Source organism: Pipra filicauda, unplaced genomic scaffold (genome assembly GCF_003945595.2).
Source record: "Pipra filicauda isolate LSUMZ 115617 unplaced genomic scaffold, ASM394559v2 scaffold121_size3267253_pilon, whole genome shotgun sequence".
Classification (NCBI taxonomy): domain Eukaryota; kingdom Metazoa; phylum Chordata; class Aves; order Passeriformes; family Pipridae; genus Pipra; species Pipra filicauda.
Genome location: NW_024103674.1, coordinates 1,622,338 through 1,642,868, shown reverse-complemented (window position 1 = coordinate 1,642,868; position 20,531 = coordinate 1,622,338). Strand labels below are relative to the sequence as shown.

Here is a 20,531-nt window from a genome sequence, read left to right as displayed (position 1 = left end):
TTGTAGGATCCAGCATGAGTGTGGTGGGAGGTGGGGCTGACCAGAGGGCCCTTCTAGAGCACCTTAATGAGATGAGTTTCCTGCTGACAGAGCTGTTTGCATTTGATGGCTTCCCTTCTCTCTGACCGGTCAGAAGGTTTTAATCACATTGTCTCCACAGGTCCCAGCAAAGACAGACTGCGTGATGTGTTTTGGTCCCGTGGTTCCAGATGGCTATGGAATCTGTTACAACCCCATGGAAGAACACATCAACTTTGCAATTTCAGCCTTCAACAGCTGTGCCGACACCAACGCCGCCCGCATGGCACATTATCTCGAGAAGGCACTGCTAGACATGAGGATCTTGCTCCAGGCTGCTCCCAAATCCAAACTGTAAGAGGCAAACATGATGCAAACCCCCCCTAGTTAAAGGGGCTATGCCTCATGCGCTGAAGTTCCCAATTCCTCAGACAATAATTGAGAGAACAGCTGCCCCTGGAACCCAGGAAGGCTTCTATCATTTGCTTTCATCAAGAGGTTACACAACAGTCACCCGCAGATAGCAGACTCTGTAGTGAAAGGAAACAGTCTCAAGCCAAAGTAGAACTGACTGGTCCTCTCCCGTCAATGCAAAGTGCACCTTCCTGTCCTCAAAGAGGACTCAAATATGATTTTTACAAAACTTACTATAAAGGAATACAGAAAGCACAGTCCTTACCAGTATCTAAATCCATTTGGTGAGGAAGGTAGTTCTCCAGGAAAAGCAGGGAATGTTTATTGTGTGATGCAACTACTAAGTCTTCCGAAGAGCGTCTTTCAAACTTGACTGAAGGTTTTTCTGCTGCTCCAGCAAAACTTCACCACTGAACTTTGGCAAGGGGAGAAAGAAGTTAAGCCAGAGCAGATCCAGCCTTGTTAGAGTGCACTGCACTACTAATCCCAGGCACTCCAACCAGTATCTGCTTTACAGGAACATTCCCTTCCCTTCATTTTAGGACACTGGGATCTCCCTTCTGTTGCACTGACCTTATTAACAACAGAACATGACTCGCTGCAAACTAAGGTGTTTTTTATTGGTGGTTTTGTTGTTGTTGCTCTGGGCTGTTTGTTAAGCTTGCTGCTGTGGTCCTGCCATTGATCTTCCAGCTCAGCCTAAAGCTTTTTCCCCCACAAAGCTTCTATGAAACTCCTCTCACATAGGTTTTGCCAGCTTTGGCTTCACATCTGCAGAGATGAGAAGAGATTGTCTATGCATTCAGCAGGACACTTGCTAAGCTTTGTACCTTTCTTTGGAACTGAGGAAAGGAAAAAGATGCTGACTCTGCCTACCAGCCATAAGGCCACGTGCCTCATCTCCTTCAGGACTCACATGTTTATACCTTGCTTTCAGAAACAGCCTTTTTGTGCACACTGTTATGCCTGAGCTGTGGACAAATAAGGACATTTCTGATCAGGAACTCCAAACATTCTTCCATTTCTGGCCCACAGAGTTAAAATCTGTTAAGGGCCAAAGGAAAAACAGCTGCAGAATCACCCTTCTTTCACAACACTCGGCTTTTAACAAGGCAGAAAATCTTGAAAAGCAGGAAGCTGGGAACACGTGGACACTGTAGATGTTTGTGCACTGTGGCAGCCACTGTTCCTGCAGTATCAGCACCTTTCCTGCCACTCTTGGGAGTTATTTCTTACTGAAATATTACTCCAATTTGTGTCAGCTTTATTCTGTAAGAGAATGATCTCATGATCACGTTTTCGTGTTCGGCTGACAAACTTGAGACAGTAAAAGATGATATATAAACATTAACATACAATGGTAGCATAGGAACTACCTCCAACCAATCCTGCCAGAATCCAAGTCCCTGACTACACTTTCATTTAGTAAAATTGTATGGTAGTAAGGAATTCTAGTGCTGTGTCTGCAACAGGAATTCTGTATTTAAATTGCACACCCTTCAAGATATGTCTGCTGGGACATCATCATAGACAAGAAGCATTAGGAGTGTGAGGGCCTGTTTTTTTAACAGGGAAATAATTGCAAGGGACATGATCAAAGTGCCTTGGTGAACAAAAATGAAGAAATTTGCACTAAATGCTTTGGCATTTTTTTCCTGAAAGGATGTTATTTCAAAGCTTCTATCTTATACTTAAACCTTAAAGAAGAAAATTTAACTGAAACTCACCTGCACAGCCAGTGATTGTATAAACTGTCACTTTTACATCATCTACATGGGTTTAGTTGATCTTTTAGAAGAATCCTGAATGGAGTGAGACAGCCTCAAGACACGAATAGGAGCACTACAAACCTGCAAGCACACACCTCTCTGCTCTGTCAACTCCTCTGTATCAATCAGACAGAAAACTGCAAGAGGATAACTCAGTATTATCAAACTCTAAGTGACTGTGTAAATAACTAAAGAAAAGATCAAACCTTACCGGAATTACATCTGGTTTTATGGAGCCTTTCACGTGGTAAAAATACTCTTTTGCCAAAGTAATCCTGCCCCCATACTGAATCAGCCTCTGTTGCCAGGGGATGAGTTATTTTTCCATGTCTGCAATGCCTTCAAGCACAAGTAGTGCCACTGAAGTATTTGAGACTGGCCCTTTTCACTTCTGTCTCAAAGGGGGAAGGCTCTCCAAGGAAAGTGCCTATTAAAGATTAAGCATAAGCATGTGCTGCTGTGACTGTACCTCAGAAGATGGGATTGATCTATCCTGGATCTAAATCTGGATATCCCACTAGCTTCAGCAGAGTGCAGCTGCAAGGAGCAGACTGTCCCACTGAAAGAGATACAAGATTCATAACCCACTTAATGCATCCTTACTGATACACAGAGCTGAAATTCTGATGAATGAAGCTGATTTTTGGAGTGCTTGAAAGGACACTGCTAAAATCATTACAAGGTTTTTCCTTTAAAAAGTCTTTTCTTATTGTACAAGTTCTAAAATGTGATGTCCTTCTGGTTCATACCCTTTACATTTTTTCAGTGTTGACTTAAAACTGTTCTCCCTGTTTCTGATTGTTTTATCAAGAGATTGTCTTAAAGGCAAACAAGGTACAAGAAACTAAAGCTCCAGAAAAGCTACCAATTTGGAACAAATCATTTAAGGAATTCACAGACTGAAAACATTCAGATAAATCTTGGGGTCTGAGTGCAATTTCTGATACAGCCTGGTAGTGTTGCATGCTTTGCTGGTTAGCTGTGTTAAAATCCTGTTTGGGTAAAGGGATCCATGTCATGTAAAGTTTGGAACCGTTCGTTGAATAAACTGAAACACAATAAACAGATAAGTGCTACAAAAAGGCTTAAATCTCCTCAGACACTGCAGAAGTTACATAACTGCCCTCATTGGGAGGATGTTTGTGTGGGGACAGCAAGAACAGTGAACCACAGCATTCTGTCACCTTCCTTTTTATTGTCTTATCTCTATCCAGCCCCCTGGAGTACAGGGGAGGAATAGTAAGCATCTGCTTGCAAAGCCACATATTCCAAAGAAAATATTCCATTTCAGAAAACTAGTGGCAGGAGACTTCATACAAGTGTAGGATAATAAGGCAGAGCTCAAATCTTTTCCTGCACAGCACCATTTAGTTAAGAAAATCCATGGAATCACTAAGGAATTTCTACTGTATCAAGTATTGCAAAGATTTCTGAAAAGGTACAGCAAAAGTAGGCAGAAGATGCAGATTACAAACAACTCACAGAACAGAGGGGAGTTTATTACAGTGTCTTACAAGAGCTCTTCTTCCTCTCCCTCACTCCTAAGAATTAACTGTAGGAAGCTTGGGTTTGAAGGCAACATGAAGTGGAACAGCTTTTTACACTACACTGCTCTGTGAGGAGATGAACCCTCTTCCCTGTGCTCTAGTTCTCAATAGGTGCTTCCATATATAGTTTTTCCAGCAGTTTGTCATAAGAGCTCGAGAGGCTGGGGAAGTGCTAAGCCACTCCTAAAACAATCCTCTCTGTCAGCCCTGGCCTTGGGAAAGAGAGCTGTGATCTCCATTCTGGCTTTGTAAGTTCACTCACAAGAGACAGAAAGAGAAAATAAACAGTTTTGAAAGACATAAGCGATTAGTACCAGTTTTCAGACTGAAACATATGGTACCAGCATGTCACAGGGCCTGTCTGATGTCCTGTCTCATCCTAACAGAGCTGGTCTAAGTCAGATCAAATGTCCTTGTGAAAGCTGCAAGATGCCTCTTTATTATGATGCACCTTCAAAGCAGATCCAGTGCTTGGGTCCTTCAGATGTTACAGGAATGCTTGTGTTATGCAAATACTAAACAGTTCTTAAAAAAATATATATATACTTGATGTAACAACTGACAACAGTTAATTTACTACCCATAGGTATTTAAACACAGAAATTTAAACAGCTTTCATTCCTGATCTCCTGGATCAGGACCCTTTCTACAGTTAACACTCTGGTTGTCCAACAGCACCTCCCACTCCACATGAACACAGAAACTCCTAGAGCAACAGGCACAGATGAAAACTTAAAAAAAAAAAAAAATAAGCAAGATGAACAGAAAAAAACATCTCACTTCAAGCAGCTTTATAATGCAGGAGTCTGATTAAAGTGGAAATAGTAAAACAGGCAGCAAGACCGAGATGTGACAGTCATTTTACCTCTGCTCACATGACTGCATCGAAGGCACACCGATGACCTTTGAGCCAGTTCAGAAGCTGTCCTTTTATCTGTGAAAGTTCAAGTCAATTGTGCTTTGAATAAATACTTCTCTGTAGTTACACTTGAACTGCTGCATTATATACTAGAAATACAGAAAGTGTCCATGCACAGCCCTGAAGCACTTGGAGTTTAGCCCTTGCCGGGTGAACTCATGGGTCACAGAGGTCGGAGGCATCACCAGCACACAGAGATGGCAGGCACACTCCCACAGAGACACAGCATCCAGAGAGCCCACTGGCCAGACGGAGAACCGGAATGGAAGAAGGATGGAAAGCAAAACTTGCTTGCAGGAGTTCAGCATTCAAGGCTACAACTGCAGAACCCCCACCTATCAAGCTACTGTGGTCCTAGCAGAGGCTCCTGCCAGTTACAAGTTCCCTACTTGGAGTTCACGGCTGGATTCTAACAGGACTCTTCAAGGAATAGTTCAGAGAGCAGCTGAGCTAGTTATTAGTCATTTGCCTTGTTCATTTATGGTTGTCACTGTGTTCATTCCTAAAAATCCCTCCCTTAAACTGTAACAGAAAAAAAAATTAAAAATCCAGTGCTTAAGACAGAGACCAGCAGCTGAATTTTCTAAGGCTTTGGGCTGACTCTTGCTGGAGCACAGCACTGCTTGTAACCAATGGGCTTCCCAGTGCCCTCAGCACTCTCAGTACAACAAAAGCTGTACAGATCACAGCAACCCTGAGGTAATAAAAGTATAAAGGAAGAGATGGAATAAATGTGAGATATGTATGATAATCTTGCCACCTAGAAGAGATTCTGAGAAGGACACTCTTGCTAATTACACAACAGGAGCAGCAGTGGAAAAAAAAAAATAAGAGTCAGTATATTTGTGTTTTTCCTTTGTTTTACACACACACTCCCCTTAATAGGTATCCGTGCAGGCTTCCCTGCAGAACTGTCACTAGTGTTAAAAATCAGATCTTTATAGTCTGTCTTTCTGTCTGTACAAAGTGCAGTTGGAATTGATTTTGATCTCCCAAACTGGTTGCAGAAAGGAAAGTCTTCCTCTCCCTTCCACCTAGGTCACCCCATCCTAGTTCCCCTCCCTCCTAAGAAGTTTGTAAGAGTTAAAAGCCCTACTTAAACATGATCCACTTGAGATTAGTTTTGTCATCTTCTTCCAAAAAAGAAAAACCCGAACAAAAAAAAAAAAAAAAGGCAAAAAAAACCAGAACACACAATCAACGCCTCACCCGCCCCAAAAACAATAGTTCCATTTAAAAAAATAAATAAATAGTGTGTATATTTCATGCTGAAAAAAAAAAAAAAAAGTCACAGAAAGGATTCATTTTTGGTTTTCCCTCCCCCGAACACGACACCAGGCATTTCCTCCCCCCTCCCCTGACGTAGACAGGATGGTACATTCGACCGGCAATGTGCATCTGTGTTGGAAATGAGCTTCTACTCCTGCACGGTCCCACATGCATCAGGGAGCAATCCAGCTTAGCTGCTAAAGCAGAGCAAAGGCTTTCAGGTTTTTGGGTATGGTCCCTGCCTGTTCCTTTGGTCCGTCTGTTTAAAGGCTCCTTTGCTGCTCCCAGGTCTCTGCTCTTGTCTGTCTCCGTTAAAACTCTGGTCCCGCGTTCCCGGGTCACTGGAGCTTCGTTCCCAGCTTGCGCTGTCTGTTCCTGCAACGACAACACGGGGGGACAGGTGAGACAGGGGACACCACCCCTGCTGGGGATAAAACCAACCAAACCAGCGGGAAAACACAGGAGGATTAAAGGAAGGCCCTGCTGAGCTCCACACAAAACTAAAGCTGCGCCCGACATACCCTACAGGGAGATCAGCCCTTCCCAGTCCTAAACATCCACCCCATCTCCAGTGTACACAGCATTATAAACAACTGCCTGCAAACACCAGAGAGCTGAAATAATGCTTATATGAAACATTCTTAAGTCCCACACTCCCTGGATTCACCTCTCAGATGCAGCTGTTAACCCACAACTTGGTATTTTTCTTTACTCTGTGCTATTCTACCCACAGCAGTGGCTACGTATCAGAAAATTAATTAATAACTGCATCTAATGAGTCAAACCAGCAACAGCTCCTCCATCCCCCAACAGAACTCACCTTGCTTCTGCTCTCGTGACTGTGTACTCAAACCACAGGATGTTGGGAATGAGGCTGGTGTCTCGGATTAAAAAGAACTCTGAAATTGGCCTGAAAACAGACAAGGTGGGGGAAAGGGGGAAATAATTAGACTTTCTCCACCATGATTTTGATTTAACAAAAAACCAACCAAAACAAAAAGAAAAAGGCACAAAATATGCTCCAGAATTAACGGTACTATCCTATCACTTCAGGCTGGGAAAAAGATTCTTCGTTACATTTAATTAAATGCTCTTTTCTTTCCTTATACAATATTTCCAGACTATATCACATGTAAATGGCTTTGCAATTTTACTAGGTCATTAGACATTCATTAAGAAAGGTCTGTTCTGCTTGCAAAGCTCCTCCAGCACTGCCACACCTCTCGGCTTTAGCAGGGCTTTACAAACGTAGCAGTTGATTAAATTCCCTCTCTTCCCCACCCTTAAATCAAGGACATATGATCCTTTGTATAAGCATGCACAAGAAAACATGGAGGAACAAGTAGGTTACACAACAGTCAGTATGCAAAACTGGGACAGAGCCCAGGAATTCTCATTTCTAACATCTGTAACAAGCCTGCACAGAATAAAGAGCCTTACCACGCAGCTATCCTCGGGAAGAGAGGAGTTAGGATCTCTTGTGTGAAGGCAAACCAGGCTATGGCCATAATGCTTCCTGCCACACCTCCATATAGGACTTGGCTCCAGGTGTGGTAAAGCAAATAAACCCTGCAGTGGAAGAGAAGAGTCACCAGACAGGCTTTAAAACAAGAGGAGGCAAGGCTCGAGAGCTGAGGTTCCACTGGACTCGCAGATGCTGTGAGTGAATTATCCTGCAGATGTTAAAAGTGGGTATCTTTTTTTCAAAAAAAGCTGGCAAAAATACTGGGGGGAAAAAAACCTGGGAAAAACTCTTCCCTGCTACAGCAGTTTCAGCTTAGAGCACATCTACTTTGAGCTTAACTCAATAACACTCCACATTCTTCTTCATCTATCCTGATCAGGTGAGGAACTGTTACTGTTGGTTCCTCCCCAGGAGACTTCCAAAGCCAGTAACAAGGTAAGTCCCCTCCAAGCCACCAAAACTGGGGCTTGAAGGCTTTTAAGAACATGGACAGCATTTTTGCTGTGATTTTGGTGCTCTCCAACGTAACAGGCACGAAGGCTGCACAGCTCACTGGGACTGCAGCCATCCAGAAAGCTGCACTGTTTGCCTGCTATCTGTGTGCACAAGCTACATTCAAAATTCTTTTCACCCATATATCATAAAGCCATTATGATCATCTTATCTGACCCTCTGCCTAGCACAGGCCACTTGATTTCCTCCAATTTTTTTTTTTTTAAATTAGACTACATACCTGTTATGGATTTAAAATAATCAGTAATAAGGAATCAGCTGTAGTGTACAGTCAACTGTGCCAACAGGTAATTACTTTCCTGTGAAAGACATGGCCCTATTTCTAGCTTGAATTTGTCTGTTTTCCAATCACTGGAGTTCACTTGATATTTGTGGTGTGTGCATACAATTGTTTTTTTAAATCCACTAAAGGGGGAAAAAAAACATGATCAAAATTTTGTTTTCTTTATTCATCTTAATACAAATCTTGCAAGTCAAACAGCTATAAATGTTTTGATTAACTAATGCTCAAGCAAAACAATCAGATTGATCAACTGTAGCAATCCATGTGCTGCAGAGGCTGCTGTGCCAAGGCATGGGGCAATGATTCCACGATTAGTGCTGGAAAGAGGGTGAGGCAGTGAGGCTGGAGCATGGGAATGGAGCCCATAGGGAACTGGTACAAGCTCAGCTGATTTGGGGGTTTATAAATGCTTCTGTGAAGCACCACACATGCAGCACCTTTGCTTACTGGAAGGGTCTCGTGGCAAAAAAGCGACTTCCATAAAGCTCCGACTTGTACAGCGCAGTCGAGAATCAGGTCGGAAAAGCAGGATAAGGAATGACAGGGCTGTGACAAGCCACGGGACTGTATGAGAGCATAAGACAAACAGTTGCTCCATACCTACTATATGAGACTAGCAAAGCCACTGTGACGAGGCAGATGGACAGCACATGTCGCCATAGTAAATCCAGAAACCTCGCATTGTTTGTTTGGTGCATTCTGAAAGAGATGGAGAGCCATTAGCACGGGGCAGGGAGCTGAGCAGGCCTTACCTCTGTCCTCACTCCCTCGGGAAACCTAGGAAAGCCCTACTCCAGTGGGGCCATGGGCAGCTCGACCCCATCCCAGCAGCAACCTGTCCCAGAGCAGCCAGAGAGCCACTCGTGTGTCTCTCCAGCTGTCAACAGGGATTGCTGTGATGGAAGGCAGAATGCTCACAGCTACTGCAACTGGTGTGAGAGGCACATGCTGAGCATATGCAACAGGGAGCCAAGACATCAGAGTCTCTCCATCACCCACAGAGCCAGGAGGGACTGTGAGTTTTGTCTTCCTCCACACGTGGAGCCACAAGGCAGAGCCATGCCCCAGCAGGAACCTCAGGAAAGCACAGCACAGCATGTAAACCCAGTCCTTGGAAAGGGAGGTGAACTAAAAGGTCATGCAAGTGGGCAACAGATATTACCTAAAAGATTGCAGATGACCCCACTGACAAACTGAGTAGACACATGAGAAAGCAGCTCTTCTTTCCTCCTCCCTATTCTCCCCCTCTTCCCTCACACTGGGGGACCATCACAGCTTAGAAAAAGAAAACTGGGAGACCTGTACCCCAACAGGTAAAAGGAGGCCCACCCACACCCTCCAGTTTTCAGCCTTGGTAACTCCAGCCCTACATTCAGATGGAGACAGACATGCTCCATCCACCCAGGCCACAGTAAATTGTGCAGGGCCTCAGATTTAATTCCTTTATCCCACTCAAGTGGCACCCGGCAAGGGAGACACATATTTCAGGTGTTTCAACATATTAACAGCCAAAACCTGACTTGGAATTTTTACCTTAAATAAAGGAACAGAAAGGAATAGACAGAGAAAAACCACATGAATTGGGAGTGGCTGGACGGCATCCCATATTTTGTGGTCACTGTTGAATGGGCTTCTGGGAAGAGAAGAAGAAAAAGTACGGTCAAGGTCTACTCTGTACCCAGCAGCTGGAACACTCCAGATGCGAAGCCAGAACACTCTGCTGGAATATGTGCACACAGTTCACAGGACACATCCCTGCTCAGAGGGCTCTACCAGCCCTCTTACATCCAAACATACAAAACCAACATGAGGCAAAGGGGAAAATACCCTCCAACCCCTCACAGTCAGCATTCCACTCAGAACTCCACTGACACCACGACACCCACGGTCCATTCCCTACCTTCACACGGCCGAGGCTCCCGGATTACATTTTTTATTAACCAGTTCACTCCCTCGTTGAACACCAGCCCTCCCAAGAAAGAGATCTGTGAAGGCAAGACAGCTCTGTCACCCCCTCTAAAAGACCCTTCCACTTACCAGGCTCTCTCTGTTGACAAAACCCCAAACATTATGTTTCTCATTTTCTTTTCTGACTACTAGAGTTAAAACAGCTTCCAAATTCACTATGTGAGGAAGGAAAGCACTTATTTTTCAGCTCACTTTGTGTATTTGGCAACACTTTGTGTATGTGCAGCTTTTCAGCAGATGACACAGAATGAGACACAAATGACACTGTACAGCACTTCTGCCAGAACATTTCCACCAGCAAGTGTAGAAAGTGGCATTTTTTTAACAGGGCAGGTTTTTGGGGATTGGCTTTTCCGGATGACCAACAGGGGGAGTGCAGACACTGTTATTTGGGTAAATAGCTTAAAATAAAGGTGACTTTTTAGGCTTTCTGTCTTTTCCCTCTATGCCTATTTTCATCTTGAAGTTGCTGTCTTCAGTTCGAAATGGATTCACATTCTGAGCTAAGCCAGGCTGGTAGCATTTATTTTTACTCTTTAATTCCACAGCCCATACACCTTCCCTAAATTAGTCCTGCTGCTGTGATCAGATTCCCAGCTGGTGATGACACTCTGCCCCCTTAACACTCAGTCCCATTCCAGATGACAAAGGAATTTTTCACTCCATATCCTGAGCCCCGGGTCAGGCAGTGTCTCTCTCCAGCTCAATGGTGACTTCCCACACGAAGAACCGGGAATCAACCTCCACAGTTGTCTCCTTACCAACACCTAACAAGTCCCTGTATAAACCCAGAAATCTGTTCAAGAGTTACTCCAGCTCATTCTCTCTTTTGGGTCAACAAGAGACTTTTGGGTTGCCAAAACTTAACAGCTGCCTTTCCTAGTTAGAAGGCCCATTCCCAGGTCCCTCAAGCCACTGGTTCCCATGACACTGTGGCCCTGTATTAGAAATCTGCTGTCAAAACCCTTTCAGTGGCCCCTATTTTATCTGTTTACTGAGGGTAAATGTTACAAGAGGTTTATACAGAATTTATCCATGACACTGATTCCCAACTACCTTTCAGAGCAGACAGAAAGCATTACGTGTTACAAGAATTTGGACAGAAGAAAGCCTCTTCAGTCCCTGGTAATTCAATTCACAGTTGAGAAGCAGCCCTTAAAGACAGATCCACTCCCCTGGGAATCTGTAGGTTTTATTTTGTATCCCCTTTTCCATCTCAGTAGTTCTAAGAAAGTACATCCTCCTGAGTTACACACACCATTTCCCACATATGCTGCCCAGCTTGCAGGAACCTACTAAGTGCTATGATCCTACTGGATCTTGGGAGTGTTCCCACTCTGCAAACAGCATTCTTTACTTCCTCAGACATCTCCCTCGATGGTTTTGGACAGATCATGTACAAAACACACCACAGAGCAACAGAGAAATCAGCAAAGGCTGAGCAGCCTTTTAACCTGGTACTGGTGCTAAGTGTCTCCTGCTGTTCTGTGACAGGAAGATGCCTTACCTAGGCTTGCACTTTAAAGAGAGAAAAACAAGTGTGAACACAGCAGCACCAGGTGACAAAGGAAGAGGCTTTAGTCATAAGGAGAGGCTGGGAAGGGAGAGAAGGACTCACCGTGTGAAGCTCTCTCTTGAATATGATGAGTGTTACAAAGCCAACAATAATGAATATTGGACCAAGACTCAAATAAGCTAAAAGCTGACCAGAGAAATCACCTGGGGAAACAAACAAGAGACACAAATCAGTTTGAACTTCACAGGTAACTTGCCTGCCACCAGAGCATGGCCCAGCTGGAGCCCTGGATCACTGGGAGCAGAGGGGCAAACCTGGGTTGCAGAGTGACCCGGAGGAGCCGAAGCAAGGAGACAGCAGTGCTCACATGCAGGCTCAAAATCAGGGATGAGAGGAGCCTGGCATCCTTCAGCAGAGTTTGCTGCCACCCAGTTTACAACAATGACCACAGGTGTGGGCCCAGAGGCACTTCAATCCAACATAAGCACAGGCTGCTGCAAAAGAGGCAGCATCTTTCCCTCCCCCTCATTCATTTTGCCTCCCTATGCCAGCAATTACCAGCAAACACTCCCCAAACAAATCCTTTCCCATTCCCTTACTAAAATGGGTTCATTTTCAGCTGGATCAGCTTCCTAATCTGTCTCACCATGTGTCTGCACGAACACTAGCATTAGCAAAATGGGGAGGAAATAAATAGCTAAACAGAGCAGGAGATAACAGGGAAATAAAGGAGACTCTGCCTTTTTAACCAGTAGCCCACTTGTATGACACAGAAGGGGCTTTGAGCCTCCAAACCAAATAACTAATGGTCTAGTTGTCCCCGAGGGAGAATCAGGGAGCAGCAGTGAGACCTCGCAGGAGGTCATAAGATCCCTCAAAAACTTTATCCTGAACGATCCCAGACACAGAAGCGGGCAGCAACAGTAAAGAGCAGCTGTGTGTTTAGATCCATGTTTCTCTTGCCTCTCTTCCCAGAAAAGGGACACACACAGAAGCATTTTGAGAGAAGATGGCAGCATGAATTCCAGGGAAACACAAGAATAGAGTAACTTTGCTCCAAGATCAGCAATTCATATCAGAAGAGTGAGAACTGTCTACCTGAGAATCTTTAAAGATAGAAGTCACCACAAACCCACTGTATGAACCCAGAGAGCAACCAAAGACATGGGTACTTTGGGTACTGGTTCTGAGACCAGATCCTCTCCATCCCATCACTAAACACAAAAGGATCAGCCTCCACACAAATTTATCCTTCCTCTCTCCTCTCTAAAGGAAACAGGATGCCTCTGCAAGGCTGAGCATTGGACTCATTCCTAGATCAATTCCACTGCAAGATACTGAGTCTCCCCAGCCCACGCACCCACATTTTAAAGCAGCACTTGGCAGAAAGGACTTTAACCTCAGCCTCTCAGTGCTGGGACTGATAAAGAAGTTATTGCCCTGCTACAACAAAGTTCATGCTGCTGGTGTTATTGCCACATAGCTGTGGCTACACCAGGTACAGTGCACGGAAGCCTCTGGAATCCCAGACTCTAGGTTAGATTTGGGAACCAGCAACAGCATCAGCAAGGATTACTAGCAGGAGTGTTAGTCTGTACCAGTGAAATTAGGAAGATTTGGAGGACAAAATACCCAAGCACACTGAGCTTTCACTGAAGTGAGGTTCTATTTTGGTTTTAACCTCAGAAGCATCGGAAGACTCTGAATTTGAAACTTTTCCTGCACCATATGGCAGGTTTGCCTCACATCAGGTGGGTTCCAAATGCTTCCAAAGCAGAACAGCAACGGATTGTGGCAGCACAAAGAGGATGCGACAGGATCAGTTACCTGGCAATTGAAAATCAAGCCCCTTATGGTTTTACATAAATCAGAAACTCTCAACAAAATGAATCCCGTCTTCAAGGAATTCATGAGACAAAGCACCAGACAATCAAACTACCCCAGAAGCCTTAGGAATACTTTCCAATAGTCTCACTTTCAGCATTACCAACTGAAGAGAGCTCATCATCAAGGAATCACCACATTTCAGATCATTCACTCTGTTAACCCACAGTACATAAAAACTCAGCACTTCCAGACTAGAAGCTGTAATTTTGTCAAGTAGAAACCAAATTAAATTATTTATCTTCTTGGGGGATTCTATTTCTTGTGCAGATGGTGGAGGAATACTTAAGCAAGTAGTATTTTAATTTAAATAGGACCAGCAGTACCAAATTCATGATCCTCTGTTATGTCACATGATAACATTCCCAATAGATCAAACCACCCAGACTGCACAACTCCCATTGATTCTGAACACCTGCCTCTCCAACTCTGCCTGGAAACACCCTGGACAACTGGGAAAACGGGAAGATTTCCTGACATTCTGCAGAGAAAAGGTCTGGCCAGGTTTCTCTCCTTAAATTTGTCCAGTGTGAGAAGAGATCCAGAAAGTCCCAGAGTGCAGAACCAGAAACCATCACTCCCAGATGTTGCCTGCAAGCACCAAGTCCTTTATCAATCTTAACACAAAAGCTCCTCAAACATTTCAGGTGTCCATTTAGAGCAGAACAGATAGCATTAATCATACTTCATATTACTGTAGCTAACAGCAATTAAACAGGCACATCCTGAAGCCACTTTTTCTAGGGGAGGAGGCAGATAAATAGCTGAGCACTATCTGAAGGAGCTACACCAGCAGCCCACAAATGCCTCGCTGGATCAGCAGCTCCAGGCAGAGCTGCATTAACTAAACCAGCTCCAAAATGAGTGGAAATCCCCAGTGAAGGAGGCAGAGTGAGCTCTGAGAGAAAGGCCAGCGCTGATCACCGCACAGAGCTCCGGGGGCCTCCCAGCCTGATTACTGGTGTCCCTCCCATCTCCTCTCACGCTCCAGTGCGCTCCCAGACTTATTCCCAGGGAAAGGAGACGTGCAGGAGAGCCACGGTTTGAAGTCCAGTAAGATCTAGCAAGCAGCACTCCCCCCCCTCTTTTTTTATAAAGATTAATTTTCCTTTATTTTACTAAGCTTGGGAATTTTAAAGCAATTCCTCCAACCGGTAAGAACAGAGACAAACCCTCTGCAAAAATGCAAAAGGAGAATCTATTTAATGTATACCTTGAGGTTTGTTTAGTTTTAAATTCTGCTTTTTTTTAAAGTCCAGCCTTCCCTGGACATCCTCGGGAGCTCCAAAAGCAAAAATACAGAAGGCAATAGCTCATTTTTGGGCAGCCAAGAGATAAATACGTGCAGCACTATACATAGCTCAGACACACAAGGCTATTTTTTTCAGCCTTCATTCAGCATCTACTTCTGCTCCAATTCAACATTTTACCCAGCATTCTTTCGGTGGAAATATCCGAGCTCCACCACATCAGCCTAACCTGTATAGGATGTAAAAATGTGAATCAACAGCCCCCAAACCACATCCTACCACAAGATTGAGCTTTGCCACCACCACTTCCTATTGAAGCATCTATTTGTGGCCCTGCTGCTGGTCGTGTGTTCTTGGCCGAGTGCATGTGTGCAAGTTGCACAGACAACACGCGGTGTATGTGTGTCATGGGCATTTACATCACTAAATATTCATGCTCTAAGAGAGCCATTTCCTCAGCTTGCACACGTGGGACAGCGGAAATATCTTCAGGAGGCTTCAAATTATGGCATAAAGGCAGGAATCAGACACAACTTCTGCAGGGAGATTAAACATAAACCTCTGCATTAAAGCAGCCGAACAAGAGTGGGATCTGCTTCTTCCCACAGATACTGCTCAGCTATGGAATGAGCCCTGACTTGTGAGCTCCCACCCTGCACAGAATCACAGGAGGGTTATCAGAACAAACATTCCTATAGGAACAGCACGTGCTGACGCTGAACAGCAACACAAACTGCTGAGCCAAAGCACCCACACAGCCCCAGCACCTTTGCTCTGATGCACCTCTTCACCTCTGCACACCAGCCCCTCCAGCTCTGCCTGGCTGTAGGAAATAACCTGGGCAACCGGGAAAAAGGGAAGATTCCCTGTCATTCTGCAGATAAAAGGTCTGATCAGGTTTGTCTCCTTAAAGAATTTGTCCAGTGTGAGAAGAGGAGGTCCAGAAAGTCCCAGAGCTTTAAGAATCCCAGCTGCACTGAAGAGAGGAAGTTTTTTTCTTTTCTCCAAATACTAATTAAAAAACCCAAACAAACCAGGAACTCAATGTTTCTCCAGTGAAACTCACCCTACAGACAGGAAGTTCCTGAAGATGAGTTTTAAGCCTGCAGCACAAAGTCATCCCATGCAAAGCAATGAATACGGGAAAAAACAACCCTAATTATACACATGACATGACAGGATTTAGTTCAGTTGTTATCAAACAAAATCCCTCAGACTCAGTGTGAGCCAATACCTTCAGAGTAGCATCCAGTGCTCTGCAGCAGTGAAAAAGGCAAGAAGAACATTTTTAAGAGCAAAACAGAAGTTACTGTTACAGCACTACAAAAATTTATTATGCAATTCTGGTGTCACAGCTAAAAAGGGAGAGGAGAGCACACACAGGAAAGGCAAATTGAAAGAGGACAAAGATAAGTATGTGACAGCAGCCATTCAGAAAACATCAAATAACTCAGATTTTCAGCTTGAAAAGGAAAGCAGAGAATGTAACAGTTCCATGAAGTCATGAATTATATGGAGAAATGGACAGCAAACAATTGTTACCTCTCACTGCACATGAGAAGGAGAGCTTTTGATGGAATTACTGAGAAGTGAACTTAGAAAAGAAACAATAACCACATTAAGCTGCAAAGCTCAGTGCCAAAGACACTGTGAGATCCAAAGCGGAAATGGATTCAAAGAGCAATTAGACATACAGCTTTTATACATCCATCAAAGGACTTAACAGTCCTGATGCAATCACCAGCTCATTACTGGAAGGACATACAGAAGAAGGATTGTTCCTGCCTACCTGCCAGCAACCCAGCACTGCCAGATCATCCCTTGGTCTCACCAAAGTACAATTGCTGATAAGAAAAGCTTCAGGATCAAAAAATTCTGAAAGCAGCACCAGGCTGACATTGTTCCAGGCTGTCCTCTGCAGCAGCATGCTTTAGCACACTCAAGCAGCACTGCCATGGCTGGTTTCTTCTCCCTGTGTTTCATCCTGACATTCCCTAAGGGCAGTATTTCAGCTCTCCAAGATCCCATTCCTCAGACCAGTGTGCAGTTGATTACCACAACGTTCATCTGTTGTTTCTCATTTATTTTGCTCAAAGTGGACATCACAGAAAGCCCTGGAGAACTGTGCAGCCACACAAGCAGTAAGGATGGGTTTGGTGTATCACTATTGATAAGGAAACACTAGATCAGGACAGGGAGGATCAGCACCCTTCTGGAGACACCTCTCCCCTTCACTTTTACAAGAAGCAGCCCAAAACCAGGCTTTGTGTGGCAGGCACAAATCAGCAGTGACAGCTTTTTACCTGCTCACAGCGAGCGGGACTGTCACTCGTGGCAGATGAAAGCCGGGGTGGCAGCAGTTCTGTGCTGGAAGTCTTTAAAGACCTGAGATTTTAAGAGCTGGTTGCCACAGAGGCTCAGCAGCCTCGGGATCAGCCAAGAGCCAAAGCTTTTTGCCACACAGCAGTGCATGACATGCCAAGACAGCTTAATAATTTATGTTGGTAAAAGCAGGATCTATTTCTTGTTCTGACCCTCTCAGCAGCACGAGGCCACATTAACTCCACAGTGCTGAGCAGGCTGCCAACATCATTATTTTATAAATATACATTATCTAGAAGCTTTATGGACCTAGACTTAAGCTGTACACAGGCAGAACCTAAACAGCTTTCTAAATAAAGTCAGAGCACTTTCCCCAAATCCAGGTAAAAGCATCAGACCTACCACCTTACTGCAAGTCATTTTTTCAGACCACAATGTAGTCTACCCAGACTTTAGTAAAGCCTTTGAAGCCATTTGCCACAGCATTCTCCTGCAGAACATCCATGGCTTGGGTGGTGCACTGTTCAGTGGGTAAAAAACTGGCTGATGGCTGGGCCCAGAGTGGTGGGGAATGGAGATAAATCAGCAACACCTCTAAAACCAGGGGTGTTCCCCAGGGCTCAGTATTGGGGCAGGTTCTGTTTAATATCTTTATTAATGATCTGGATGAGGGGATGGAGAGCACTCTCAGGCAGTTCACAGATGACATCAAGTTGGGCAGGAATTTTGATCTGCTGGAGGGCAAGAAGGCTCTGCAGAGGGATCTGGACAGGCTGGATCCAAGGGTGAGACCAACTGTATGAGGCTTAACAAGGCCAAGTGCTGGGTCCTGCACCTGGATCACAAAAACCCCATGGAATACCCCAGTTTGGGGGAACAGTGGCTGGAAAGCTGGAAAAGGACCTGGGGGTGCTGTTTGACAGCAGCTGAACATAAGCCCATCTATGCCCAGGTGGGCAAGGCCAATGGCACCTGGGTTGTACCAGTAATGGTGTGGGCACAGAATCAGGGCAGTGACCATCCCCCTGTGCTGAGCACTGGTGAGGCACCACCTCCAATCTTAGGGTCAGTTTTGGGCCCTCACAACAAGACACTGAAGGGCTGGAGCATGTCCAGAGAAGGGATGGAGCTGGGGAAGGGTCTGGAGCACCAGGAGCAGCTGAGGGAGCTGGGGGGGCTCAGCCTGGAGAAAAGGAGGCTCAGGGGGGACCTTCTCACTCTCTGTAACTCCCTGAAGGGAAGGCAGAGCCAGGTGGGGGTCAGGTTGTGCTCCCAGGGAACAAGGGACAGGATGAGAGGAAACAGCCTCAAGTTGGGCCAGGAGAGGTTCAGGTTGGATAGTAGGAAAAATTTCTTCATAGAAAGGGTTGTCCAGCCCTGCCACAGTGTCCATCCTCATCCACACATAACCCTCATCTCAGGGCTGATTTACCCCCACACACAATCATCTCCTCCCTTTCCCTGTGTAAGACACTCTCAATGCAGAGAGAAAATAATCGAGTTATGTCACATTGCTCAAGATCTGACAGATAACCCTTGTGCAACAACTTCCACCACCTTCATTTCCCAAACCAATCCAACAAATGGAGCACAGAATGTGCTCTGTGTATTCTGCTAGGTTCAGATAAGGAGATGAGATACAGAGATGAATATATCAGTCCTACTGGGAAGATTATTCCCCATCTCCCTCAAACTGTAAAATTAACATATTTGAGAAGGGGGATGGCAGAATTGTGTACAGGGTGAAAGAAAATACAAGCCAGAAAAGGAAATGCCAGTACTTCACATAAAGTACCTCATAAAACCACAAAACAGCCATGAGAGGGAGGGCCAAGAAATAATGCATCTCCAGTGCCAGATCCTTTCAGTTGTTGTCACATTTCAAGTCTCCTGGCTAAATGGGCACTTTCAACCCAGAAGATCCCTAAGCACTGTAGAAGCTTTAGGAATTGCACTACTGAGAGGAGCTTTCATCAGGAACTAAAATTCAGCTATCGAAACGGGACACACAGCAGCACAATGCAAGTTAGGGGGGACTCACTGGGAGAACTGGAAATACTGAAATAGTGTTAACACCAAAGTGGGATTTTGAGCACATGTTCAATACTAACACTCTGACACTTCATTTTTTTATTATCTACAAGCACTTAAAACCAGCAGAGCACAAAGCACCTGAAGGGGAGCTCCAAAGGACCACAGTTACTGATGAGACACCACTTATGCTGCTGCTCTCTGAACACAGACTGGTTCCTCTTGCACAGTGACAGATCAGGGATTCATCCCACCACAACCCGGGCCAGGCTGCTCTGGTGTGCAGCACCACAGGGATCCAGGGGCACAGGACCTTTATGGATCACACCTGTCCCAGCTGGAACGGCCCATCCTGTATTCAAGCACCCACCTGGACCCAAGCCCACCTTGCCACAAGCTGAGCTACAGGACACCCTGTGCCTGGAGTCCTCCAGGCATTTCCCTCAGCGCTCCCTGACTCAAGTGCTCCCAGAAAAGCCATCAAACCCACCTCGGGGACACGGCCACGGTGCCACTGCCCTGCCCCCAGCACTGCCACCAAACCCACCCGGCATCGGAGCCCACCTCAGGGCAGGGACCACCCTGTCGCTGCCCCACTCCCAGCGCTGCCACCAGACCCACCTGGGAGCCAAGCCCACGTTGGGGACAGTGACACCCTGCCACCCCCACTCCTCTCACAGCCCCCAGACCCACTGGCAGCCGAAACCACCCCGGGGACAGAGACCACCCTGCCATGGCCCCGCTCCCTGGGGTGCCACGAGGCTCCCCAGAGCCCGCTGTCCCTGTGTCACAGCACGCCAGACCCCCAACACGGGAGGCAGGGAGGTGACACCGACCCCACCGCGCTGCTGAGGGGAGCGGCACAACATGGGTGGGACCCTCGCCTCGAGGCCGGGGGCTACCACACATGGCCAGGGGGCTGCAGGGGGGGCCAGGAGGCGGTGTGGAGCGGGGAGGGCGGCACTGGAGGGCCGGGACGGAGCCGCCCCCTCCCCGGGCCCTTCCCCGGGCCCCCCCCTCGCAGCCCCCCATCCCGGCGCCCCCCACCGCGCGTGCGCACCGCCGCTCCCGCCGAGGCTCACTATCTGGCAGCGCGCCCCGCCGCCCCCCAGCGCGCACGCGCGCCCCGCCGCCCCAGCGCCGCCGCTCAATGGCTCACTATTTGGCAGCCGCGAGCCCGGCCCTCGGCGGCGCCGCGGGGCGGCGGGAGGGGCCCCGCCGCGGGCCGACGGGGCGGCGCGGGGGCCCGGCGGGGGCGAAACGGAGCGTTACCTGCAGGGTACTCGACGTGAGTGAGGGAGACCGGCCGCCACGGCGCGGGCAGCGAGCACTCGCCGACTGCGGCCATCTTACCCGGATACCG

At 46.3% G+C, this 20,531-nt stretch overlaps 2 protein-coding genes across 2 annotated transcripts in view; one reads left to right on the top strand and one right to left on the bottom strand.

The window, feature by feature from the left end:
• The window catches only part of CRAT (carnitine O-acetyltransferase), a 17,842-nt gene extending 12,612 nt beyond the window's left edge, over positions 1 to 5,230 (top strand). The window contains exon 15 of the mRNA XM_039387969.1: positions 161 to 5,230. Within this exon, the coding sequence (XP_039243903.1) occupies positions 161 to 376 (216 nt within the window). The 3' untranslated portion in view covers positions 377 to 5,230. The remainder of the gene's footprint in view (positions 1 to 160) is intronic.
• Positions 4,167 to 20,531, bottom strand: DOLPP1 (dolichyldiphosphatase 1). Its single transcript, XM_027729842.2, has 8 exons — positions 20,441 to 20,531; positions 11,784 to 11,884; positions 10,098 to 10,182; positions 9,731 to 9,830; positions 8,798 to 8,896; positions 7,377 to 7,505; positions 6,757 to 6,846; positions 4,167 to 6,311 (listed from the first exon to the last, which is right to left on the bottom strand). The coding sequence occupies exons 1-8, from the start codon at positions 20,514 to 20,516 to the stop codon at positions 6,275 to 6,277; spliced, it is 717 nt and encodes a 238-aa protein (XP_027585643.1). The 5' UTR covers positions 20,517 to 20,531; the 3' UTR covers positions 4,167 to 6,274.